Below are 27,277 nucleotides of genomic sequence, written 5' to 3' on the forward strand. Positions count from 1 at the left end.
GAGAACGAGGCAAGCTGAGGGGATTAGCAGCAGAGGAGCGGAGGGTGCGGGCTGGGCTGTAGAAGGAGAGAGGTAGGTGAGGTAGGAGGGGGTGAGATGATAGAGAGCCTTGAAGCCAAAAGCCGAAAGCAATCTGAATTCTTAAAAAAGTCTCCTCTTTTTTCTGCTCCCTACCAAAGGGGACTAGATCACGTCGCCAGACCATTTTAGTACCAAGGGATGCCCAAGTTGTCAAGGATCATTGTGACTTTCTGTATTTCAGGATGGGTGAGAGACTATGCCCCCGCTCAGGGTCACACCTGGAAAGCTTCCACTACTCTACCTGTCTTGGCTACGGGATGGAGAGTCAAGCATAGGCATACCCATTCCATTCCTAGTTTGGGCAGTGGCTAGCGAGTGGAAGGCAATCTGCTACAAGTCAAAACTCCTCTGCGTTGGGCAGCAGTGGCATGGGAGAGATTCAAGGACGGAGACTCGAGTTTACTACGTGGAAGGTGGCAATGGTAAGCCACTGCCGTATCTTCACCAAGAAAAATCTATGTATACACTACCAGAATGACAGCAGATGGAGAGCAGGGCATTCTGGGAGAGATGTGCCCGTGGAGTCGCAATGGGTCGGAAATGACTCGACGGCATAAGGCAAGACAAGAGAAACTATGGATTTAGAGTAATCATAAGTTAGAATCTGTATTATTAGAGATGCAGCGTGACCTAGAGGAAAGAGTATGAGCCAGGAAGTCAGAGGACCTGGGTTCTAATACTGCCTCCACCACTTTTAGTTACAGGCGAAAACAAGGCACAGTGAGGAGGTTAGTGGCAGAGGAGCAGAGGGTGCGGGCTGGGCTGTAGAAGGAGAGAAGGGGATTGAGGTAGGAGGGGGCGAGGTGATGGAGAGCCTTGAAGCCGAGAGTGAGGAGGTGTGGCTTGATTTGAAGGTTGACAGGTAACCACTGGAGATTTTTGAGGAAGGTAGTGACATGCCCAGAGCGTTTCGGTACAAAGATAATTCGGGCAGCAGAGGGAAGTATAGACTGAAGCAGGGAGAGACAGGAGGATGGGAGATCAGAAAGGAGGCTGATGCAGTAATCCAGTCGGGAAAGGATGAGAAATTGAGCCAGCAAGGTGGCGATTTGGATGGAGAGGAAAGGGCAGATCTTGGCGATGTTGCGGAGGTGAGACGGGCAGGTTTTGGTGACGGATTGGATGTGAGGGGTGAACGAGAGAGCGTAGTCGAGGATGACACCAAGGTAGCGGGCTTGTGAGATGGGAAGGATGGTAGTGCTGTCCACAGCGACGGGAACGTCAGGGAGAGGACAGGGTTTGGGAGGGAAGATAAGGACTTCAGTCTTGGACATGTTGAATTTTAGATGGCGGGCAGGCATCCAGAAGGAGATGTCCTGAAGGTAGGAGGAGATACGAGCCTGGAGGGAGGGAGAGAGAGCAAGGGTGGAGATGTAGGTTTGGGTGTCATCAGCGTAGAGATGATAGTTGAAGCTGTGGGGGCGAATGAGTTCCCCAAAGGAGTGAGTTTAGATAGAGAACAGAAGGGGATCAAGACCTGACCCTTGAGGAACTCCTACACTAAGGGGATGGGAGCGGGAGGAGGAACCCGCAAAGGAGACTGAGAATGAATGGCCAGAGAGATGAAGAGAACCAAGAGTGGACAGAGTCTGTGAAGAAGAAGGGGTGGTCCACAGTGTCGAAGGCAGCTAAGAGGTCGACGAGGATTAGGATGAAGTAGGAGCCATTGGATTTGTCAAGGAGGAGGTCGTTGGTGACCGTTGAGAGGGCAGTTTCCCTAGAGTGTCGGGAACAGAAGCCAGGTTGGAGGGGTTCTAAGAGAGTTAGAGTTGAGGAATTCGAGGCAGCGAGTGTAGACGACTCGTTCCAGGAGTTTGTAAAGGAAGGGTAGGAGGGAGATAGGGTGATAACTAGAAGGGGCAGTGGGGTCAAGAGAGGGTTTTTTTAGCTTTAAAAAAGCTCTCCCAAGTACTTAGTACAGTGCTCTGCACACAGTAAGCACTGAGTAAATATCATAACTATTGTTAGATAGGTCACAGTCCTGACCTAGGGCTCACAATCTGCGTGATCACCATTTAACAGACGAGGAAACAGAGACACGGAGAGAATACTAAACCTTTCTAAGTGCACAAAGCAAGCCAGTCGCAGAGCTGGAACCTGGTAACATGATTTCCAACCCAGTGCTCTAACCTTTGGGTAAAACTGCCTACATTTCCCCTCTCTTAGTCAACATAGGCACCTTCTGGCCCATGGTCAATGTCACCATGGTAAGGGAATTCCTCCTCCCGGGGTTTTATAAGATCCGGGAGCTGCAGCTGGTCTCTGCCGTGCTGTTCCTGCTAGTCTACCTGGAGGCCCTAATGGGGAATCCCCTCATCATCATCATCATCACTGCTCTTGACCGGAACCTCAACACCCCTGTATACAATCAATCAATCAATCAATAGTATTTATTGAGCGTTTACTGTGTGCAGAGCACTGTACTAAGCGCTTGGAAAGTACAAGTTGGCAACATATAGAGACGGTCCCTACCCAACAGTGGGCTCACAGTCTAGAAGGGGGAGACAGAGAACAAAACAAAACATATTAACAAAATAAAATAAATAGAATAGATATGTACAAGTAAAATAAATAAATAGAGTAATAAATACGTACAAACATATATACATACATACAGGTGCTGTGGGGAAGAGAAGGAGATCAGGCGAGGTGATGGAGAGGGGAAGGAGGGGGAGAGGAAAGAGGGGGCTCAGTCTGGGAAGACCTCCTGGAGGAGGTGAGCTCTCAGTAGGGCCTTGAATGGAGGAAGAGAGCTAGCTTGGCGGATGTGGGGAGGGAGGGCATTCCAGGCCAGGGGGATGATGTGGGCCGGGGGTTGACGGCGGGACAGGCGAGAACGAGGCACTGTGAGGAGATTAGCGGCAGAGGAGTGAAGGGTGCGGGCTGGGCTGTAGAAGGAGAGAAGGGAGGTGAGGTAGGAGGGGGCGAGGTGATGGAGAGCCTTGAAGCCGAGGGTGAGGAGTTTCTGCCTGATGCGTAAGTTGATTGGTAGCCCCTGGAGATTTTTGAGGAGGGGAGTAACATGCTCAGAGCGTTTCTGGACAAAGACAATCCGGGCAGCGGCGTGAAGTATGGATTGAAGTGGGGAGAGACAGGAGGATGGGAGATCTGAGAGGAGGCTGATACAGTGGTCCAGACGGGATAGGATAAGAGCTTGAACGAGCAGGGTAGCAGTTTGGATGGAGAGGAAAGGGCAGATCTTGGCAATGTTGCGGAGTTGAGACCGGCAGGTTTTGGCGACGGCTTGGATGTGAGGGGTGAACAAGAGAGCAGAGTCGAGGATGACACCAAGGTTGCGGGCTTGTGAGATGGGAAGGATGGTAAGTGCCATCACAGTGACGGGAAAGCCAGGGAGAGGGCAGGATTTGGGAGGGAAGACAAGGAGTTCAGTCTTGGACATGTTGAGTTTTAGGTGGCGGGCAGGCATCCAGATGGAGATGTCCTGAAGGCAGGAAGAGATGCGAGCCTGAAGGGAGGGAGAGAGAGCAGGGACAGAGATGCAGATTTGGGTGTCATCAGCGTAGAGATGGTAGTAGAAGCCGTGGGAGCGAATGAGTTCACCAAGGGAGTTAGTGTAGATCGAGAACAGAAGGGGACCGAGAACTGAACCTTGAACCTATACCTCTGCCTCATCTCCCCGAGTTCGTTAGTAATGCCGTGATAATTAGTAGATCTAATTCCTCGGCTGTATGTTGTCTTCAGGTCCTGTTTTTTACCCTCTGTGGCTGTTTGGAGGTGGGCATCCTCACGACGATGTCCTAGGACCATTACATGGCCAACTGCCTCCACCTGCACTATGCTGTCATCATGTTTTCAGGGTCCACCTGTGGGAATATGACCCTTGTCTCGTGGCTTAGTGGGCAACTCATGGGGATCCTTCATGTCTCTAATATCTTCTCTCTGACCTTCTGTGGCCCCGCGGTGATTTCTTCTGCGATGTCCCCCAGGTATTAAAGTTCTTCTGCCCTGGAGACACAGCGGGAGAAGTGGGTGCTATCTGTCTCTTCGTTACTGTGGCTTTTTTCACTTTGATTTTAATCATTTAATCTTATGTCATCATCTTCTGGGCCGCGCTGAGGATGCCATCTACCGGGGGCCAAGCCAAAGCCTTCTTCATCTGCCTGCCCCACCTCGTCATGGTCACCTTGTTTCTTTCCTCCGGTGGGTTTGAATACCTCAATCAAGTTCCTGATTTCCCTTCTGTTCTGGACTTTCTCCTCCCTTTGTTCTATGCCGTAATATCCTCAACTCTGAATCCTGTTATTCATAGCCTGAGGAACAGGGACATAAAGAATACCCTGGGGGAAGCCTTCAGTGGGAAAGGAATTTGCTCAGTATTAAAGTCTTTGCCCTGGAATAAATTTTCTGAAACTACTGACGAAACAGAGCCTAGGGGTCACCAAGTAGACTCTCAGTTTTTTTTATATTAATGTCTGTCTCCCCCTCTGGACTGTAAGATTGTTTTGTGGAGGAAATGCTTATGTTATGTTGTTGTATTGTACTCTCCTAAGCGTTACGTTTACTGCTCTACACACAGTAAGTATTCAATAAACAAGTTTGACTGACTGACTGACCCCCAGATTGAGGCTACTGGCAAAAAATTCAATCCGCTTCCTCTTCTACTATTATTTCCTTTACTACTATTGCACAAGGAGTGATGCAGCCTAGTGGAAAGATCTGGGGCCTGGGAGACAGAGGGCCTGGGCTCTAATCTCGGAGTCTGCCACTTGCCTGCTAACCTTGGGCAAATCACTTACCTTCTCTGTGCCTCACTTTCAACTGTAAAATAGAGATTCAATCCCTGTTCTCTCTCCTACTTAGACTGTGAGCCCCATGTGGGACAGAGAGTCTCTTCAGCCTGATTATCTTGCATCTAGCCTGTATATCCATGTATCTACCCCTGTATCTCCTCCTCCAAGAGACCTTCCCTGATTAAGCCCTCTTTTCCCCGACTCGCTCTTTCTGAGTCATCTATACACTTCAAACTGCGATTTTTGGACACTTGATAGTCACCCCAACCCCAATCCCAGCACTTACATATACATCTTTAAGCTATATATTACACATTCCTTATTTATTGCTATTAATGTTAGTCTCCCCCTCTAGACTGTAAGCTCAGTATGGGCAGGGATCATGTCTGCTAATTCTGTTGAATTGTACTCTCCCGAGTACTTAGTACAGTGCTCTGCACGTAGTAAGTCTCAAACATACAATTGATCGATTGATTAATTTACCCCAGTCCATAGAACAGTGTCCGATCCTTAGAAAGCACTTAACAAACACCATTTTAAAAAATCAATCAATCGTATTTATTGAGCAAAATTGATCTATAATTTACCCCTCACTTGCTTATTTTGTAGTGCATTGTTACTTTTTTAGCATTTACTACTTATGCATACTTACTCTACTTGTTGCTTTGCAGAACAGTGGTGTAATAGATAGAACACTGGCCTGGGAGATAGAAGGGCCTAAGTTCAAATCGCTGCTCTGTAACCTGTATGCTGTGTGACCCTGGGTACGTTACTTCACTTCTCTGTGCCTCAGTTACTTCATCTGTAAAATGTGGGTTAAGACTTTAAATCCCATGCAGGACAAGGACTTTGTGCAACCTAATAAGCATATATCTACCCCAAAGCTTTGGACATTGCCTAGCACATAGTAAGTGCTCACAAAATACCATAGAAAAATATTAGAGCTGTTTTTTGGTTTGAAGATGGAGCTGCCAGTGGTAATATGGGTCTGTGGCTGTGAACGTAACTACTCCAAGCCTTAGAACAATGCTTGGCATATAGTAAGCAGTTAACAAGTACCATCCTTAATATTATTGTTATTATTTTGAGAAGGAGCATGATGCTTTCTCAATAAAAGTGTTAGAAAGATGCTTTTAAGCAGTAAAGAGTGGTCTAGACTGAAGACAGGAGAGAGATGGTCACTGAAAATCTGTTGAGGTCACTGGTGCCTGAAATAGCCTGAAATCCACATACCCCATGGTCCCTGGCAAAACTGCCAGGCCACAGCTCTCCTCATCCTTAAAGCTGCCCATAATCAATCAATGTTATTTATTAAGCGGTTAGTGTAAGCAGAGTTCTATACCAAGCGGTTGAGAAACTGCTAAACAACATAATTGGTAGACATGTTTCTTGTCCATAGAAAGTTTACAGTATAGAAGGGAGTCTATGTTGCCAACTATACAGTCTGCGTTGCCGACTTGTACTTCCCAGGCACTTAGTACAGTGCTCTGTACACAGTAAGCACTCAGTAAATAAGATTGAATGAATGAATGAGATATACAGTAACATAAATGAATTAGCAATTGAATGATTCCAATCAAACAATCATATTTATTGAGCTCATATTGTGCTGCAGAGCACTGTAATAATAATAATCATGGTATTTGTTAAGCACTTACTATGTGCCAAGCACTGTTCTAAGCGCTGGGGGGGATACAAGGTAATCAAGGTTGTCCCACGTTGGGCTCACAGTCTAAATCCACATTTTACAGATGAGGTAACTGAGGCATAGAGAAGTTAAGTGACTTGCCCAAAGTCACACAGCTGACAATCGGTGGAGCAAGGATTAGAACCCATGACCTCTGACTCCCAATCCCATGCTCTTTCCACTGAGCCACGCTGCTTCACTGTACTAAGCACTTGGAAGAGCACAATGCGACAGAATTGATGGACACATTCCCTGCCCCTAACAAGCTTGCAAGATTTTCTGTTCTGCTTTGGCCAATGAACGTATGCACAGTGAAAATATTGGAGCTGGGGTTAGAAGCTAAGTCCTCTAACTTCCAGTGCAAGGCTCTTTCCACTAAACCACACTGTTTCTCTTGGGTGCATAAAGGGAGAATTTAGGATGAGTGCTAACTGAGACTTCTTCTCAACACGGTACCCAGAGTAGCATATGGCCAGCCCCTCTGCAAAATAACTGTTCTGGGTAACCCATGGATAGTTATAGCAGGGAAATGGGTATGTCTAGGAAAAAGAAGGGCAGTTATTCAGCCGGGAGCCTATGAGTCTTTGGTGTTCCTTTGAGACAGTGGCAACGTCTGGGCTGAGTGATCTTCCTTCTCTGGGGACAGACTCTCCCACCTGGGCACAGGGGAACAGGGTTCATCCAATCTCCTGACACCCAGACTGCTGGGGGGTAGCGATCTCAACAAAGCAACACCACCGACAGATAAACTCATCCCTAGCGGCCAAGGTTGCCCACCTGTTGCTGGTCTCAGTGAGCCAGACAGAAGCTTGGCAGGGAAGCATAATTACAGAGCTCCTGCAGGGATGGAGAGAGAGAGAGACAGACTCTTACCCATCCTCAGAGGCACTGTGGACGTGAGGTGAGGGGAAAGATGTATTTGTTTTGAGGGTGGCTAGAGGGAATGAATGGTATCAACCTACCATGTGCCAGGCACTGTTCTAAGCCCTGGGGTAATAATAATAATAATAATGACATTTATTAAGGACTTATTATGTGCAAATCACTGTTCTAAGCACTGGGGAGGTTACAAGGTGATCAGAGTGTCCCACGGGGGGCTCATAGTCTTAATCCCCACTTAACAGATGAGGTAACTGAGGCACAGATAAGATAAGTGACTTTCCCAAGTCACACAGCTGACAATTGGTGGAGTTGGGATTTGAACACAGGACCTCTGACTCCAAAGCCCATGCTCTTTCCACTGAGTCACGTTGCTTCTCTACAAGTTAATCAGGTTGGACACAGATCATGTCCCACATGGGGCTCACAGTGAGTCAATTTTATTAATTGAACACCTACTATGTGCAGAGCTCTGTACTAAGCATTAGGGAGAGTACACTATGGCAATAAACAGACACATTCCCTGCCCACAATGAGTCTTAATCCCCATTTTACAGATAAGGTAACCGAGGTTCAAAGAAGTGAAATGACTTCCCCAAGATCACACAGCAGACAAGTGACAGAGCCAAGATTAGAACCCAGGTCCTTCTGACTCCCAGGCCCTTGCTCTATCCACTAGGCCATGCTGCTTCTCTCCTCTGGTGCATCCAGGGAAACGGGCTTTTGAGGGTTGAATAAAGAGGGAGAAGACTCCTTAGTGAACATTCCTCCTTTAGTTTCAAAGACAATTCTACTTGAGGCTGGTAGGCAGTTGTCAGGAGAATGGATGATTACAGGATACCTAGACAGCTTAGCGGAAGGGCTCTGAGACAAGATTGAAAAAGGATAATGGAGAGAAGGGAAGTACTGGCACAGCCTATTAGGGTAGAAGGGTAGAAAGGTAGAAGGTATTGTGTTCACCTTTGACAGAATACGATACAGCTGAACTCTCACTAGGTTTTTCAGTCACATTTGCATGTGTGAATGGACTCTATGTAACCCAAAGCTAGCAATGAAAGCACAGGTGGGAATAGATACCCACACTTAGCCATCTCCTCCTTCCACAATGAGAGCATGTCACACAGGCTATCAAATTCATACATTGATTCAATCATATTTATTGAGCGGAACACTATACAAGGTGCTTGGAAGAGTGCAATACAACGATAAATGGACACATTCCTTGCTCAGAATGAACTTACTGTCTAGAAGGGGAGACGGATAGAAATATAAATCAATTAATTACATCTACGTACTTAAGTGCTATGGGGCTGGGAGAGGGGATGAATAAAGGGAGCAAGTCAGGGAAATGAGAAGGGAGTGGTAAAAGAGGAAAGGAGGGCTTAGTCAGGGAAGGCCTTTTGGTGGAGATGTGTCTTTAACTCATTCATTCATCCAATCGTATTTAATGAGCGCTTACTATGTGCAGAACACTGTACTAAGCGCTTGGGAACTACAAGTTGGCAACATAAAGAGACGATTCCTACACAACCATGGGCTCACAGTCTAGAACGGGGAGACAGACAACAAAACAAAACATGTAGACAGATGTCAAGTCATCAGAACAAATAGAATTAAAGTTAAATGCACATCATTAACAAAATAAATAGAATAGTAAATGTGTACAAGTAAAATAAATAGTGATAAATCTGTAGGTAGGGCGGGAGGGATGGGGAGGAGGAGAGGAAAAAGGGGGCTCAGTCTGGGAATACCTCTGGGAGGAGGTGAGCTCTCAGTAGGACTTTGAAGGGAGGAAGAGAGCTAGCTTGGCGGATGTGTAGAGGGAGGGAATTCCAGGCCAGGGGGAGGATGAGGGCCAGGGGTCGATGGCGGGACAGGTGAGAACGAGGTATAGTGAGGAGGTTACCGGCAGAGGAGTGGAGGGTGCGGGCTGGGCTGTAGAAGGAGAGAAGGGAGGTGAGGTAGGAGGGGGCGAGTTGACGTAGAACCTTGAAGCCGAGAGTGAGAAGTTTTTGCTTGATGCATAGGTTGACAGGCAGCCACTGGAGATTTTTGAGGAGGGGAGTAACATGTCCAGAGAGTTTCTGCACAAAGATGATCCGGGCAGCAGCGTGAAGTATATACTGAAGTGGGGAGAGACAGGAGGATGGGAGATCAGAGAGGAGGCTGATGCAGTAATCCAGTCGGGATAAGATGAAAGATTGAACCACCAAGGTATCGGTTTGGATGGAGAGGAAAGGGCGGAACAGGGCGATGTTGTGGAGGTGAGACCGGCAGGTTTTGGTGACGGATTGGACGTGAGGGGTGAACGAGAGAACAGAGTCGAAGATGACTCCACGTTTGCGGGCTTGTGAGAAGGGGAGGATAGTAGTTCCGTCTACAGTGACGGGAAAGTCGGGGAGAAGGCAGGGTTTGGGAGGGAAGATAAGGAGTTCAGTTTTGGACATATTGAGTTTTAGATGGCAGGCAGACATCTAGATGTAGATGTCCTGAAGGCAGGAGGAGACAGGAGCCTGAAGGGAGGGAGAGAGAGCAGCGGCAGAAATGTAGATTAGGGTGTCATCATCATAGAGATGATAGTTGAAATTGTCGGAGCGAATGAGTTCACCAAGGGAGTGAGTGTACATAGAGAACAGAAGGGGACCAAGAACTGACCCTTGAGGAACCCCTACAGTGAGGGGATGGGACGGGGAGGAGGAACCCGCACAGGAGACTGAGAATGAATGGCCGTAGAGATAGGAGAAGAACCAGGAGAGGTCGGAGTCTGTGAAGCCAAGGTTGGATAGTGTGTTTAGGAGAAGTGGGTGGCCCACAGTGTCGAAGGCAGCTGAGAGGTCGAGAAGGATTAGGATAGAGTAAGAGCCGTTGGATTTGGCAAGAAGGAGGTCATTGGTGACCTTTGAGAGGGCAGTTTCGGTGGAGTGTAGGGGACGGAAGCCAGATTGGAGGGGGTCAAGGAGAGTTGGCGTTGAAGAATTCGAGGCAGTGGGTGTACACGACTCGTTCTAGGAGTTTGGAAAGGAATGATAAGAGGGAGATAGGGCGATAACTAGGAGGGGAAGTGGGGTTGAGATAGTTTTTTTAGGATGGGGGAGATGTGGGCATGTTTGAAGGCAGAGAGGAAGGAACCAGTTGAGAATGAGCTGTTGAAGGTGGACGTTAAGGAGGGGAGGAGGGAAGGGAAGAGAGATTTCATAAGATGAGAGGGAATGGGGTCTGAAGCACAGGTGGATGGTGTAGCACTGCGAGGAGGGAGGAGATAATAATAATGATGGCATTTAGAAGAGATTGCTGGGAAGGATGGGAGAGTAGCAGAGAGGGCTGAAAGCAGGGGGGTTGGAGAAGGGGGAGGAGTGACTTTGGGGAGCTCAGACTTGATGGAGTTAATTTTACTAATGAAGTAAGAGGCCAGATCGTTTGGGGTGAGGGATGGAGGAGGGGGAGGAACAGGGGGCCTGAGAAGGGAGTTAAATGTACGAAAGAACTGACGGGGATGATGGGCATGGGTGTCAATAAGGGAGGTGAAATAGTTTTGCCTGGCAGAGGAGAGGGTAGAGTTAAGGCAGGAAAGGATAAACTTGAAGTGAACAAGGTTGGCTTGGTGTTTAGACTTTCGCCAGCAGTGTTCAGCAGCTCGAGCATAAGAGTGAAGGAGGCGGACAGTGGCAATGATCCAAGGCTGTGTGTTAGTGGTACGAGAGCAGCGAAGGGAAAGGGGAGCGAGCGAGTTGACTCGAGGAGAGAGGTTAGAGCTGAGAGCAGTAATCTAGTCATCAAGATTGGGTGGAGTGGAAAGGGAGGCCAAGTGGGGTGTTATGCGCTGAGAAAGATGGATGGGGTCGAGACAGCAGAGGTCTCTGTGAGGTAGTAATATAGATTTACAGGGGAGAGGAGTGTGAGTGAGTAGGCAGGTGAGAAGGTTATGATCAGAGAGAGGGATTTCAGAGTTGGTGAGGGTGGATATAGTGCAGCATAGGCGATGATGAGATCGAGGGTGTGACCAAGTTGGTTAGTGGGTGAGGTGGGGTGGAGGGACTTTGAAGACTTTTAAGGAGGGGAGAATAATTGTCTACCTAGTATGAGGAGGGAGGGTGTTCCAAGCCAAAGGAAAGATGTGGGAGAAACGTAGGTGGTGAAATCGACCAAGGTAGTGAGAAGGTTAGCATTAGAAGAATGAAGTGTGCAGGCTGGGTTTCGTAGGCGAGCAGTGAGGTGAGGCAGGAGGGGAAGGTGATTGATTGCTTTAAAGTCTAAGTTACTGTTTGATGAGGAGGTGTATGGGCAATCAATGGATGTTCTGGAGGAGTGGGAAAACATGGCCTAAACATTAAGGTATAAAAATGACCCGGGCAGCCCTCTGTCAAGTCTAGCCCTCTGTTCCAGGACCTGGAAAATCACCAAGATCAGAAACACCAGTACTTCCCTCCTACCCTGTTCCAGGTCTTTTTCATTCTTAAAGTCGATCAGTGGGATTTGTTGAGCACGTGATGGTGCTGAGAAGAGTAGTGATAATTGTGGCATTTGTTGAGTACTTACTCTGTGCTAGAACTGTATACATGCTGGGGTAGTCACAAAATAATCAGGTCGCACATGGGACTCGGAGTCTAATTAGGAGGGGTATTGTTATATTGTACTATCCTAGGCTCTTAGTACAGTGCTCTACACATAGTAAGTGCTCAATAAATATGACTGACTGAATGAATGGTGAGCTCTCAATACATAGGTTTGGCTGACTGAGGAAGAACAGGTATTGAATCCACATTTCACAGAGGAGGTAAGTGAGTAATAGAGAAGTTAAATGACTTTCCTCGGGTCATTCAGAACTTAAATGACAGATCCTGGATTGTTTATTTGTGGCATTTGTTATGCACTTCCTATGTGCCAGGCACTGTTCTGAGGGCTGGGGTAGATATGAACTAATCAGGTTGTACAGAATCCATGTCCCACGTGGGGCTCAAAGTTTTAATCCCCAATTTACAGAATGAGATAACTGAGGCACTGAGAAATGACTTGTCCAAGGTCACACAGCAACTAAAAGTGGTGGAGGCAGTATTAGAACCCAGGTCCTCTGAATTTTTGGCTCATACACTTTCCTCTAGGTCATGCTGCTTCTCTAAAAATACAGATTATAACTTCTGATTCCTCTAAATCCATAGTCTCTTTTGTCTTGCCTTATGCCGTCGAGGCATTTCCGACCCATGGCGAGTCCATGGACACATCTCTCCCAGAATGCCCTGCTCTCCATCTGCAATCATTCTGGTAGTGTATACGTAGAGTTTTCTTGGTGAAAATATGGAAGTGGTTTACCATTGCCACCTTCCACGCAGTAAACTCGAATCTCTGTCTTTGACTCTCTCCCATGCCGCTGCTGCCCAGCACAGGGACGTTTTGACATGTAGGAGATTGTCTTCCACTCGCTAGCCACTTCCCAAACTAGGAATGAAAAGGAGAGGCCTCTGATTGACTCATTCATTTACATTGCCAATCGTATTTATTGAGTGCTTACTGTATGCAGAGCACTGTACTAAGCGCTTGGGAAGTACAAATCGGCAACATGTAGAGGTGGTTCCTACCAACAACAGGCTCAAAGTCTAGAAGGGGGAGACAGACAAAACAGAACAAGTATACAGATGTCAATCCTATCAGAATGAATAGAGTTATAGCTATATACACATCATTAATAAAATATAGTAAATATGTACAAATAAAATAAATAGAGTAATCAATATGTACAAATATATATAAGTACTGTGGGGAGGGGAAGGGGGTCGGGCAGAGGGAGGGAGGGGGTGATGGTGAGGGGAGGAGGGGAGCGAAAAGGGGCTCAGTCTGGGAAAGCCTCCTGGAGGAGGCGAGCTCTCAGTAGGGCTTTGAATGGAGGAAGAGAGCTAGTTTGACGGATATGTGGAGGGAGGGCATTCCAGTCCAGAGGAAGGACGTGGGCAAGGGGTTGATGGCGGGACAGGCAAGAATGACACAGTAGGGAGGTTAGCGGCAGAAGAGCAGAGTGTACAGGCTGGGCTTTACATGGAAAGAAGGGTGGTGAGGTAGGAGGGGGCGAGGTGATGGAGAGCTTTGGAACCAATAGTTAGGAGTTTTTGCTTGATTCGAAGGTTGATAGGCAACCACTGGGGATTTTTGAGGAGGGGAGTGACATGACAAGAGCGTTTCTATACAAAGATAATCCGGGAAACGGAGTGAAGTATAGACTGAAGTGGGGAAGAGACAGGAGGATGGGAGATCAGAAAGGAGTCTGATGCTGTAATCCAGTCAGGATAGTATGAGAGATTGAACCAACAAGGTAGAGGTAAAGACTGGTAGAGAAGTGGAAACTCTCCAGGTGTGACCCTAAGAGGGGGTATAGTCTCTCACCCATCCTAAAATACAGAAAGTCACAATAATCCCTGAAAACCTGGGCAGCCTTTGGTTCTAAAATGGTTTGGGAAGGTGATCCAGGCCCCTTTGGTAGGGGGCAGATAAAAAGAGGAGCTGTTATTTAAGAATTCAGATTGCTTTCAACCCAGAAACCCACTTGGGAGGAGAACACAACCTGTACAAGATCTTTGTGGGTGTCCAATCATTTTTTATGGTATTTACTAAGCACTTACTGAGTTCCAGGCAGTCTACGAAGTCCTGGGGTAGACACAAGCTCAATCAATCAATCAATCGATCGTATTTATTGAGCGCTTACTGTGTGCAGAGCATTGTATTAAGCGCTTGGGAAGTACAAGCTCATCAGGTTGGACACAATCCCTATCCGACTTGGAGCTCACAGCCTAAATCAAAGTGAGGAGGATTTTACAGATGAGGGAACTGAGGGGCAGAGGAGTTACGGGACTTGCACAAGGTCACACAGGAGACAGGTGGCAGAGCCTGCACTATCAGTCAATTGTATTTATTGAGCAAGTATTATGTGCAGAGCACTGTTGTAAGCTCTTGGAAGAGTACAATACAACAGAATTAGCAGGCACATTCCCTGACCATAATGAGCTGACTCCGAGGTCTGTGCTCTTTCCTCTAAGCCTTGCCCATTTCTCCTATAAGGCTGTGAATCTTAGATTCACTGCAAAAAGAGAGACCAGCTTCTAGTGCACGTTCAACAGGGCAACTGATGAATGGTTTTCATTGCCAAGAGTGAATTTATGGGTCATTGTTAGCGAAGAGCACAGACCTGGGAGTCCGAGGACCTAGGTTCTAATTCTGGCTCCATCATTTCTCTGTTGTGGGGCCTTGGGCAATCACCTGACTTCTCTGTGCCTCAGATCTCTCACCTCCAAAGGGGTATTCAGAACCTGTTCTCTCGTCCAATTAAACTGTGAGCCCCTTGCGGGACCTGATTATCTTTTATCTACCCATTCATTACCGTCTCAGGATCGCACCTAGAGAGTATCCAGTACTCTACCAGTCTCAGCTATGGGAGGAAGAGTTAATCAGGGGCCTACCTATTCCATTCCTACCTTGGGCAGTGGCAGTGAGTGGAAGGCAATCTGCTACAAGTCAAAACTTACCTATGCTGGGCAGCAGTGTCATGAGAGAGATTCACGGGTAGAGACTCAATTTACTGCACATAAGGAGACAATGGTAAACCACTTCTGTATTTTTACCAAGAAAACTCTATGAATACACTACCAGAAAAATTGCAGATACATATGGGGTATTCTGGAAGTCGCTATGGGCCGGAAATGACTCTTCAGCCTAAGATAAGAGAAGTCCCATTCATTGACTCAATTGTATATATTGAGCACTTACTGTGTGCAAAGCACTGGACTAAGCACTTGGGAAAGTATAATACAACAATGAACATACACATTTCCTGCCTTCTATGAGCTTACAATCTAGGGGATCTGTAGCTTATTTATGTATAAACTTAAACTCTTAGAACAGTTCTTGGCACCTAGTAAGCACTTAACAAATCACATTATGACTATGATTATTATGAATATTATTATTATTGTCATTATCTTCAGCAAATAACCATGACCCAACTGGTCCAGGGTGCCTCCACTGGCCCTCTCAGGAGATGCCAGTAGAAGGTCTAGCCGGGATCCATTGGCTATAGAGAATCTCACCACCGTCACTGAGTTCGTCCTCCTGGGGTTCCGAGATGGGCCATCATTGCAAGACACGCTGTTTCTAACGTTCCTGGTCTTGTACTGTGTGTCCTTGGTGGGCAATCTCGGAATGGTAGCCATTATAAGCCTGGACCCCCAGCTTCATACCGCCATGTACTCTTTCCTCTGCAGTCTGTCTCTCCTGGAAGTCTGCTATTCCTCTACTATCACCCCCAGGGCTCCGCTTAATTTCCTCTAAGAGCGGGCAGCCATCTCCTTCTTTGGCTGCGCTGCTCAGTTCTTCTTCCTCTCTCTCTTTGCGACGACGGAGGTTTTCATCCTGGCTGCCGTGGCATATGATCGCTTCATTGCCATCTGAGACCCCTTCCACTATTCCACAATCATGTCCCATGGAATCTTTCAGCTGCTGGTGGGGGGATCGTACCTCTGGGGAGTGGACAATGCCGTGACCCAAACCACCATGAACTTCCAGTTACCATTCTGCGGGCCCAATGAAATCGACGGCTTCTTTTGTGACTTCATCCCTATCCTGACCCTGTCCTGCTCAGACACGCTGACCAACCAGTTGGTCTTGCTTGGCCTGTGTGGCGTGGGCACCTTCTCCCTCATCTCGATCTCCTATGTCCTTGTCGTCTCTACTATCCAGAGGATCAGCTCACCAGAGCGACGGATGAGAGCCTTCTCCACCTGTGTCTCCCACCTGGTAGGGGTGGGTCTGTTCTATGGCTCTGTCTTCTTCATGTGCGCCCAGCCCGGTGCCTTCTCGAACATGGAGCCGAGCAAGGTGGTGTCCATCTTCTACACCGTCATCATTCCAATGCTGAATCCTATTATCTACGGTTTGAAGAACAAAGAAGTCAAGGAGGCATTTAAGAGGATCAGGAAGAAGCTCTCTCTGTTGTCGTTTGATAACCCGGTGGACAGGGCTTGGGACAACTCTGGGCCAAAAATTCACTACATGTTTCCCCACTCCTCAAGAACCCCTAATTGTTGTCCATCAAAGAGAAATTCCGTACTATAGACTTTGAAACACTCAATCACCTTGTCCTCTCCTACCTTATCTCCCCGATTTCTTACTACATCTTAGCCCACACATTTCACTCTTCTGGTGCCCATCAACTCACTATACTTCCATCTTGTCTGTATTATAAATTCATTCATTCAATCGTATTTATTGAGAGCTTACTGTGTGCAGAGAACTGTACTAAGCGCTTGGGATATAACAACTATAAACAGGCACATTACCTGTTCACAATGAGCTTACAGTCTAGAAGGGGGGAGACAGATGTTAATATAAATAAATGAATGACAGATATGTACAGAAGTGCGGGGAGGGGGCTGGGAGGGAAGAAGAACAACGTCAGGAAGACAGGGTGATGCAATAGGGAGTGGTAGAAGAGGAAAGAGGGGGCTCAGTCAGGGAAGCCCTGCTGTAGGGGACGTGTCTTCAGAAAGGCTTTGATAGGGGAGAGTAATTGTCGGATTTGAGGAGGAGGACGTTCCAGGCCAGAGACAGTACATGGGTGAGGGGTCAACAGCGAGGCAGGAGAGATCAAGTCACAGTGAGAAGGATAACATTAAAGGAGCAAAGTGTGAGGGCTGGCTTGAAGTAAGAGAATATCAAGGTGAGTTAGGAGGGAGCAAGGTGATTGAGTGCTTAAAAGCTAATGGTGAGAAGTTTCTATTTGATTCAGAGGTGGATAGGCAACGACTGGAGTTTTTTAGGGAATAGGGTGATGAGTCCTGAAGGTTTATGTAGAAAAATGATACGGGCAGCAGATTAAAGTATGGACTGGAGTCTCTCCACCAACCTCTAGCCCATGTCCTGCCGCTAACCTGGAATCCCCTCCCTCTTCATATCTGACAGACAATCACTCTCTCCATCTTCAAATCCTTATTAAAAACAAATCTTCAAGAGGCCTCCCCTGACTATGCCCCCATTTCCTCTGAGCCCAGAGGATTTTCTCAGGTAGAAAAAAATCCTATTCAGGTTGACTCTACCAGTAGGAAAAATCCCTCCTACCTTACCTTGTTGATTTCCAACTACAACTTAGTCCACATACTTCATTGTAATAATACCGGTAATAACTGTGGTATAGGCAGTTCCTGTGTGCTACGACTGAACTAATCATTGGAGCAGATACAAGATAATTAGGTCCCACATGGAGCTGTCAGTCGAATTAGGAGGGAGAACAGGTATTGAATCCCAACTAAGCAGATGAGAAAACTGAGGCACGGAAAATAATAATAACAATGGCATTTATTAAGTGCTTACTATGTGCAAAGCACTGTTCTAAGCACTGGGGAGGTTGCAAGGTGTCGCACGAGGGGCTCACAATCTTAATCCCCATTTTACAGATGAGGTAACTGAAACACGAGAAGATAAGTGACTTTCCCAAGTCACTTATCCACAATTTGTGGAGCCGGAATTTGAACCCATGACATCTGACTCCAAGGCCGGGGCTATTTCCACTGAACGACGACTTGCCCCAGGTCAACCAGCAGGTAAGTGGTGGAACTGGTATTACAACCCAGGTCTTCTGATGCCCGGACCTGTTCAGTTCCTCTAATGCCACCGTATTCTCTGGACCTCAATCTTGTCAATATCTTGGCCGACCCCTTGCCCATTTCCTCGCTCTGGCCTGGAACTCCCTCCCACTTCCTATGTGGCTGATCATTACTCTCCCTACCTTGAGACTTGTTAAAATTATATCTCTGTCTAAAGGGCTTCCCCAACTAAGTCCTCTTTTCCTCTCTTCCTTCTCCCTTCTGCATCACCCTTGCACGTGGATCTTTATCCTTTAAGCACTTGGTATTCACCCCATCCTCAACCCCATAGCACATATGCACATACCTATAATTTATCCATTTATTTTAATGTCTGCCTTCATCTCTAGAGGGCAAACTCCTTGTGGTCAGGGGATGTGCCTATCAACTCTAATGTATTTTCTTTTCCTGAGTGCTTAGTACAGTGATCTGCACACCGTCAATGCTCAATAAACACCACTGACTGATTGACTGATTAAGCACTTGCCAGGTACTAAATGAAAGGCTGGACATAAAATAATGAGATTAGGCATAGTCTCCAGTCAAATTGAAAGGAGTGTGGGTATCTTACTCTCATTTTATAGATGAGGAAGCCAAGGCTCAGATATGTTAAGTGACTTCCCCAAAGTCACACAGCAGGTCGAGGCAGAGTTGGAATTAGAATTCAGGTCTACTGATTCCCAGCCCATGTACTGTCCACTAGCCCATGCTGCACCACAGGTGGTGTACAATGAAAGGAGGGCCAAGGGGTTATACCAGAGGGGTCAAAGAACTTCTTTTCAGTGGGGGCAAAAGAGTGTCTTCTAGACTCTAAACTCATTGTGGGCAGGGGATGTGTCTGTTTATTTTTATATTGTACTCTCTCAAGTGGTTACCTACAGTGATCAGCACACATTATGTGCTCAATAAATATGATTGAATGAATGAATATGCTGGCACTGAAGGGAGACATGACTCCCTTAATGTCAAGGAAAACCCATGATTCTCCTTTCGAAGTGGCTTTGACCTAGCCCACTCCATTTCTCATTCCCAAGGCAGCTAGGCTCCTTGGGATTTCTTCCTGTCACACCAATTCCTGCTGATCATTCCCCAATTGCCTCTGAGCCATCCAACTTCTCTATCCATGGAAACCAAGGCAGCAATGTGCACTGTGGACCCCGGTTCCTTCTGATGCAATTTTCCTACCCTTGAGTGCATGATACCAGAATCTCCTCACCGCATTAATAGCCGATGTGTCCCCGGTCCCTTTACTGGGACTACCAGAAAATACAATAAATGTGATTGATTGAATGACTGAATACCCCCACCATTGGCAATTGTTGGAACAGGGACTGTGGAAAACAATGCCTTTCTTCCTCCCTGTTAGTCTCTCCTGGAGAAAGGAGAGCTTTGTACTGAGTGATGTTCCCCCTTGAACTCTTGATTATTTCTCACAAGGGGGAGAGATCTGACAACCAGAGCAGTTGAAGCTGATGACAGCTTGGGGCTGGATGCATTCCAGTGAGTCTTTTACTCAGCCTCCTATACAGCTCTCTCCCTCTAGACTGAAAGCTCATCTTTGGCAGACAATGTATCTACCAAGTCTGTTGTACTGGACTCTTCCAAGCGCTTAGTACAGTGTTCTGCCCACAAGAGGTACTCAATAAGTACCATTGATTGATTAATATATTTATCGCCTGCTAGACTGTGAGCTCCTTGTGGGCTGGGAAGGTGTGTACCAACTTTGTTGTGTTTACTCTCCCAAATGTTTAGGACAGTGCACTGCACTTAGTAACTGCTCAATAAATTATTATTATAGACAGAGGGCCTGGGTTCTAATTCCATCTCCGCCACTTGTCTGCTGTGGTACCTTGAGTAAGTCACTAAATTTCTCAATCAATCAATCAATCAATCGTATTTATTGAGCGCTTACTGTGTGCAGAGCACTGTACTAAGCGCTTGGGAAGTACAAGTTGTCAACATATAGAGACAGTCCCTACCCAACAATGGGCTCACAGTCTAAAAGGGGGAGACAGAGAACAAAACCAAACATAGTAACAAAATAAAATAAATAGAATAGATATGTACAGGTAAAATAAATAAATAAATAAATACAGTAATAAATATGTAGAAACATATATACATATATACAGGTGCTGTGGGGAAGGGAAGGAGGTAAGATGGGGGGATGGAGAGGGGGAAGAGGTGGAGAGGAAGGAAGGGGCTCAGTCTGGGAAGGCCTCCTGGAGGAGGTCAGCTCTCAGTAGGGCCTTGAAGGGAGGAAGAGAGCTAGCTTGGCGAATGGGCAGATGGAGGGCATTCCAGGCCCGGGGGATGACGTGGGACGGGGGTCGATGGCGGGACAGGCGAGAACGAGGCACGGTGAGGAGATTAGCGGCAGAGGAGCGGAGGGTGCGGGTTGGGCTGTAGAAGGAGAGAAGGGAGGTGAGGTAGGAGGGGGCGAGGTGATGGAGAGCCTTGAAGTCGAGGGTGAGGAGTTTCTGCCTGACGTGCAGATTGATTGGTAGCCACTGGGGATTTTGAGGTGGGGAGTAACATGCTCAGAGCGTTTCTGGACAAATACAATCCGGGGAGCAGCACGAAGTATGGATTGAAGTGGGGAGAGACACGAGGATGGGAGATCAGAGAGAAGGCTGAAGCAGTAGTCCAGACGGGATAGGATGAGAGCTTGAACCAGCAGTATAGCGGTTTGGATGGAGAGGAAAGGGCGAATCTTGGCAATGTTGCGGAGCTGAGACCGACCGGCAGGTTTTAGTGACGGCTTGGATGTGAGGGGTGAATGAGAGAGCGGAGTCGAGGATGACACCAAGGTTGCGGACTTGTGAGACGGGAAGGATGGTAGTGCCGTCAACAGAGATGGGAAAGTCAGGGAGAGGGCAAGGTTTGGGAGGAAAGACAAGGAGTTCAGTCTTGGACATGTTGAGTTTTAGGTGGCGGGCAGACATCCAAACGGAGATGTCCTGAAGGCAGGAGGAGATGCGAGCCTGGAGAGAGGGGGAGAGAGCAGGGGCAGAGATGTAGATCTGGGTGTCATCAGCGTAGAGATGATAGTTGAAGCCATGGGAGCGAATGAGGTCACCAAGGGAGTGAGTGTAGATCGAGAACAGAAGGGGACCAAGCACTGAACCTTTGGGAACCCCCACAGTAAGGGGATGGGAGGAGGAGGAGAAGCCTGCAAAGAAACTGAGAATGAACGACCGGAGAGATAAGAGGAGAACCAGGAGAGGACGGAGTCTGTGAAGCCAAGGTCGGATAGCGTGTTGAGGAGAAGGGGGTGGCCCACAGTGTCGAAGGCAGCTGTGAGGTCGAGGATTAGGATAGAGTATGAGCCGTTGGATTTGGCAAGCAGGAGGTCATTGGTGACCTTTGAGAGTGCAGTTTCCGTGGAATGTAGGAGACGGAAGCCAGACTGGAGGGGGTCGAGGAGAGAGTTGGTGTTGAGGAATTCGAGGCAGCGTGTGTAGACAACCCGTTCAAGGAGTTTGGAAAGGAATGGTAGGAGGGAGATGGGGCGATAACTAGAAGATGAGGTGGGGTCAAGAAAGGGTTTTTTTTAGGATGGGAGAGACATGGGCACGTTTGAAGGCAGAGGGGAAGGAAACAGTGGAGAGAGAGCGGTTGAAGATGGAAGTTAAGGAGGGGAGAAGGGATGTTGCGAGAGATTTCATGAGATGAGAGGGAATGGGGTCAGAAGCATAGGTGGCCGGAGTAGCACTTGAGAGGAGGGAGGAGAGCTCCTCTGAGGACACTGCTGGGAAGGATGGGAGAGTAGCAGAGAGTGTTGAGAGCCGGGGGGTTGGAGAAGGGGTGGGGAGTGACTCTGGGGAGGTCGGACCTGATGTATTTAATTTTGTTAATGAAGTAGGAGGCCGGATCGTGGGGGGTGAGGGAAAGAAGAGGGGGAGGAACCGGGGGCAAGAGAAGGGATTTGAATGTACGGAAGAGCTGACGGGGATGATGGGCATGGGTGTCAATAAGGGAGGAGAAATAGTTTTGTCTGGCAGAGGAGAGGGCTGAGTTAAGGCAGGAAAGGATAAACGTGAAGTGAACGAGGTTGACATGGTGTTTAGACTTTCGCCAGCAGCGTTCGTCAGCTCGAGCATAAGAGTGAAGGAGGCGGACAGTGGCAGTGATCCAGGGCTGTGGGTTAGTGGTACGACAGCGGCGAAGGGAAAGGGGAGCGATTGAGTCTAGCTGAGTAGAAAGGGTAGAGTTGAGAGCAGTAATCTGATCATCAAGACTGGGTAGAGAGGATAGGGAGGCGAGATGGGGTGTGAGGCGCTCAGAAAGATGGATGCGGTCAAGAGAGCGGAGATCTCTGTGAGGAAGTAATATGGATTTACAGGGGAAAGGAGTGTGAGTGAGGAGGCAGGTAAGAAGTTTATGATCAGAGAGAGGGATTTCATAGTTGGTGAGGGTGGACACAGTGCAGCGATAGGAGATGATGAGGTCGAGGGTATGAACAAGTTGGTGAGTGGGTGAGGTGGGGTGGAGCAAGAGGTTGGCAGCGTCGAGGAGAGATAGAAGGCGGGCGGCAGAGGAGTCATCAGGGATATCCATGTGGATGTTGAAGTCTCCGAGGATCAGAGTGGGCCTGGAAAAGGCGAGAAGGAAGGTGAGGAAGGAGTCAAAATCGTTGTCTCAGGTCTCTCATCTGCAAAATGGAGATAGAATACCCGTATTATACCTCCTTATTAGACGGTGAACCTCAAGTAGGACCTGAATATTTTATATCTACCCCAGCGCTCAATACAGTGCTTGGCACATAGTAAATGCTGAACATATACCACAATTAGTATTATGAATAATGAATACCATTTATGGCTTGCGGTAGACTTAAGATTCGTTCATTAATTCGATCATATTTATTGAGCGCTTACTGTTTGTGGAGCACTGTACTAAGTGCTTGGGAAAGTACAATAAAGCAATGAAGAGGACAATCCCTGCCTATAGAGAGCTCACAGACCGGGAGGCGGTGTCGGGGGTGGGGGAGGGGGCGAGATGGAGACAGACAGACATCAGTACAAATAAACGGACATCAGTATAAATAAACAAAATTACCGATATATGCATAAGTGCTTTGGGGCTAGGAGGGGGGAAGAGCAAAGAGAGCAAATCAAGGTGACACAGAAGGGAGTGGGAGAGGAGGAAAAGTGGGGCTTAGTCTGGGAAGGCCTCTTGGACGAGATGTGCTTTCAGTAAGGCTTTGAAGGTGGGGAGAGTAATTGTCAGATTTGATAAAGGAGAGCATTCCAGGCCAGAGATAGGATGTCGGCCAGGCGTTGGTGGGGAGAAAGGCAAGAATGAAGCACAGTGAGAAGGTTATCACCAGAGAAGCGAAGTGTGGAGGCTGGGTTTTAGATGGAGAGAAGCGAGGTGAAGTAGGAGAGAGCAAGGTGATGAAGTGCGTTAAAGCCAATAGTGAGGAGAGTTTTTATTTGATATGGAGGTGGATCGGCAACCACTAGAAATTTTTGAGAAGTAGGGTGAGATGTCCTGAACTTTTCTGTATAATGATAATCCAGGCAGAGGACTGAAGTATTGACTAGAGTGGGAAGAGTCAGGAAGATGGGAGGTCAACAAGGAAGTTAATGCGGTAATCTAGGAGGGTTAGAATGAGTGATTGTACCAGTTTGGATGGAGAGGAAAGGTCAGATTTTAGCAATGTTGTGAAGGTAAAACCGACAGGATTTGGTGACAGATTGTATATGTGGGTTGAATGAGAGAGCAGAGTCTAGGATAAACTCAGGTTACAGGCTTGTGAGAAAGGAAGAATGGTGGTGCCATCTACAGTGATGGGAAAGTCTGGGAGAGGACAAGGTTTGGATGGGAAGTTAAGGAGTTCTGTTATGGACACCTTACGTTTGAGATGGACACCTTACGATGATAGAGGGACATCCAAGTAGAGATGTCTTGAAGGCAGGAGGAAAAGCGAGCCTGGAGAGAGGGAGAGTGATCAGGGGAGGAGATGTAAATTTGAGTATCATCTGCCAAGAGATGGTAGTTGAAGCCGTGGAAACGAATGAGTTCTCCAAGGGAATGAGTGTAGATGGAGAATAGAAGGGGACTGAATCACCCTCACCCCCAACAATCTGGCTACCTACTCCAGGAAAATTAACAAAATCAGGTCTGAGGTTCCCAAAATCACCCCTCCCCTCCATCACCCCTCCTCCCAACCCCCTCTTCTACTTTACCATCCTGCCTTACATATCTTCACAGGAGATCTCTCTCTTCTCAAGTACCACACCCTCTACATGCACATCAGACCCCATTCCCTCCCACCTTATAAAAACTCTCACCCCTTCCCTTCTCCCCTTCTTAACTTCCATCCTCAACTGCTCACTCTCCTACGGCTTCTTCCCCTCTGCATTCAAACACGCCCACGTCTCCTCCATCCTAAAAAAAAACCCTCTCTTTACCCCGCAGCCCCCTATAGTTATCGTCCCATCTTCTTCCTACCCTTCTTTCCAAACTTCTGGAGCGAGTCGTCTAGATTCACTGCCTAGAATTCTTCTCCTCCAACTCTCTCCTGAACCCCCTCTAATCTGGCTTCCTTCCCCTCCACTCCACTCAACTCAAAGGTCACCCTCTCAAAGGTCATCGATGACCTGCTTCTTGCAAATCTAATGGCTCCTACTCCATCCTAATCCTTCTGGACCTCTCAGCTGTCTGACGCAGTCTACCATCCCCTTCCCCTCAACGTGTTATCCAACAGGGGCTTTACTGACTCTGTCCTCTCCAGCTTCTGCTCTTATCTCTCTGGCCGTTCATTCTCAGTCTCCTTCGCTGGCTCCTCCTTTCCTTCTCATCTCCTAAATGTATATGCAGGCTGGGACGTAGAGGGAGGGAAAGGAGGTGAGGTTGGAGGGGGCACATTCGGCTCCTCTGGTGCTAACTTTCTCACTGTGCTTCGTTCTTGCCTGTCCTGCCATTGACCCCTGGCCCACGTCCTACCTCTGGCCTGGAACGCCCTCCCTCCTGAAATCCACCAATCACACTTCCCCCCTTCAAAGTCCTCCTGAAGGCTCACCTCCTCCAAGAGCACTTCCCAGACTAAGCCCCCTTTTCCTCAGCTCCCCCTCCCATTCCCATCGCCCGGACTCGCTTTCTTGGTTATACTCCTCCTCCCCACAGCACAGATATGTACATATCTATAATTCTATTTATATTAATGCCTGCTTACATGTTTTTAAGTGTGTATATCCCTAATTCTATTTATATATATTGATGCCTGTTTACTTGTTTTGACATCTGTCTCCTGCCTTCAAGACTGTAAGCCCATTGTGGGCATGGATTGTCTCTTTTTATTTCTGAATTGTACTTTCCAAGTACTTGGTACAGTGCTCTGCACACAGTAAATGCTCAATAAATACCATTGAATGAATGAATGAATGAATTTTGCTCCACTGGTGCCAACCAGTCATTGTACCTCAGTCTCGTCTAGTTCATCGCTGACCTCTCGCCCACATCCTGCCTCTGGACTGGAACACGCATCCTCTTCATATCAGACAGACGACCACTCTCCCCAACTTCAAACCCTTATTAGAACGACATCTCCTCCAAATGGCCTTCCACGACTAAGCCCTCCTGTCTTCTCCACCTACTGTCTTCTATGCCACCCTCGCACTTCTATTTTCTCCCTTTATTCACCCTTCCTTCAGCACCACAGGGTTTACGGCAATAACTGTAATTTTTTGATTTATACTATTGTCTGTCTCCTTCTCTAAACTGTAAGCTCATTGTGGGTGGGGACAATCTCTACCAACTTTGTTGCATTGTACTCTCCCAAGCACTTAGTACGGTGCTCTGCACACAGTAAGTGCTCAGTGAACTGATTGATTGAGATATGTAAATTATATATTACAAATTATTCATGTATATTAATGTCTTCCTTCTTCTCTAGACTGTAAGCTCATTGTGGGAAGGGAACATGTCTACCCACTCTGCTTTATTGTACTCTCTCAAGTGCTTAGTACAATGCCCTGCATACAGTAAGCACTCAGATGGATTGATTGATTGATGGCATATGCTTGGTGGCTGTTGTCAGGACCTTTTATCTTTGTTTCCCGTCTTGATATTTGATTCTGGTACCACACAACACTGATATACACACACAATACATAACTAATGTTGGTTCATTTTATTTTCTACTTCTCCGTGAACTCAGCTAGTGAATCAGACACCCTAAAAGATGACCAATATCACCACAGCGATGGAATTCCTGCTCCTGGGGTTCTCAGAGGTACGGGAGCTGTAGCCAGTCCACACTGTGCTGTTCCTCCTGGTATACCTGGAGGCCCTGATGGGGAATCTTCTCATCATCACCATCACCACCCTCGACCGGCACCTCCACACCCCCATGTACTTCTTCCACAGGCTCCTGTCTGTCCTCGACCTCTGCCTCATCTCCATCACCATCCCTAAATTCGTACACAACTCCCTGACTAATGACAGATCCATCTCTTTCCTGGGCTGTGTCCTCATGGTCTTTTTTGGCTCTATCAGCGATTACAGAACTGATCATCCTCACAGTGACGTCCTATGACCACTACGTGGCTATCTGCCGCCCCCTGTGCTACGAGGGCATCATGAATCGAAGGGTCTGTGTGAAGATGGCCGCCGCTTCATGGCTGAATGGGGAGATGTCTGCTGAATTACACACAGCCAGCACCTTTTCCTTCTGTGAGTCCAACGTTATAGGCCAGGTCTTCTGTGAAATCCCCAGTTACTCACCATCTCCTGCTCTCCTGACCTCCTCAGAGAGGTGGTGCCCATCTGCGTCAATGTTTCTTTCGACTTCTGCTGTTTCATTGGCATCGTGATCTCCTACGTCCATATCAAGGGGACCGTGCTGAAGATGCGGGCCAATAGAAAGGCGGACCAAAGCCTTCTCCACCTGCCTGTCCCACCTCGTCGTCATCACCATTTTCCTCTCCACAGCATTCTTTGCCTTCCTCAAAGCACCCTCGGACTCCCCCTCAGTTATGGACCTTCTGATGTCTATGTTCTACATGGTTGTGTCGCCCACCCTCAACCCCCTCATCTACAGCCTGAGGAACAGGGACGTGAAGGTTACAATGGGAAAATTCGTAGAAGGGAAATTTTGCATAAGAGAGATGTCTTTGCACATCTCCCATTTGGCTTAGAATATTCCCATAGGCAAAATCCTTACACATTTTCATCATTTGTTAACAACACACTTCATTCCTTACTATGTGCTAGGCACTGTACTCAGCAATGGGGTAGATACAAGAAAATCA

The 27,277-nt window shown here is 47.5% G+C and overlaps 1 protein-coding gene and 1 pseudogene across 1 annotated transcript in view; one reads left to right on the forward strand and one right to left on the reverse strand.

Moving 5' to 3' along the window:
- LOC119922476 (olfactory receptor 14A16-like) overlaps positions 1-2,287 on the reverse strand; it is a 22,023-nt gene extending 19,736 nt beyond the window's left edge. Inside the window, exon 1 of the mRNA XM_038742280.1 lies at positions 2,261-2,287. Within this exon, the coding sequence (XP_038598208.1) occupies positions 2,261-2,287 (27 nt within the window). The remainder of the gene's footprint in view (positions 1-2,260) is intronic.
- LOC119922477 lies at positions 2,286-27,014 on the forward strand (annotated as a pseudogene).
- Positions 27,015-27,277: the final 263 nt, after the last annotated feature.

Source organism: Tachyglossus aculeatus, unplaced genomic scaffold (genome assembly GCF_015852505.1).
Source record: "Tachyglossus aculeatus isolate mTacAcu1 unplaced genomic scaffold, mTacAcu1.pri scaffold_102_arrow_ctg1, whole genome shotgun sequence".
Taxonomy (NCBI): Eukaryota; Metazoa; Chordata; class Mammalia; order Monotremata; family Tachyglossidae; genus Tachyglossus; species Tachyglossus aculeatus.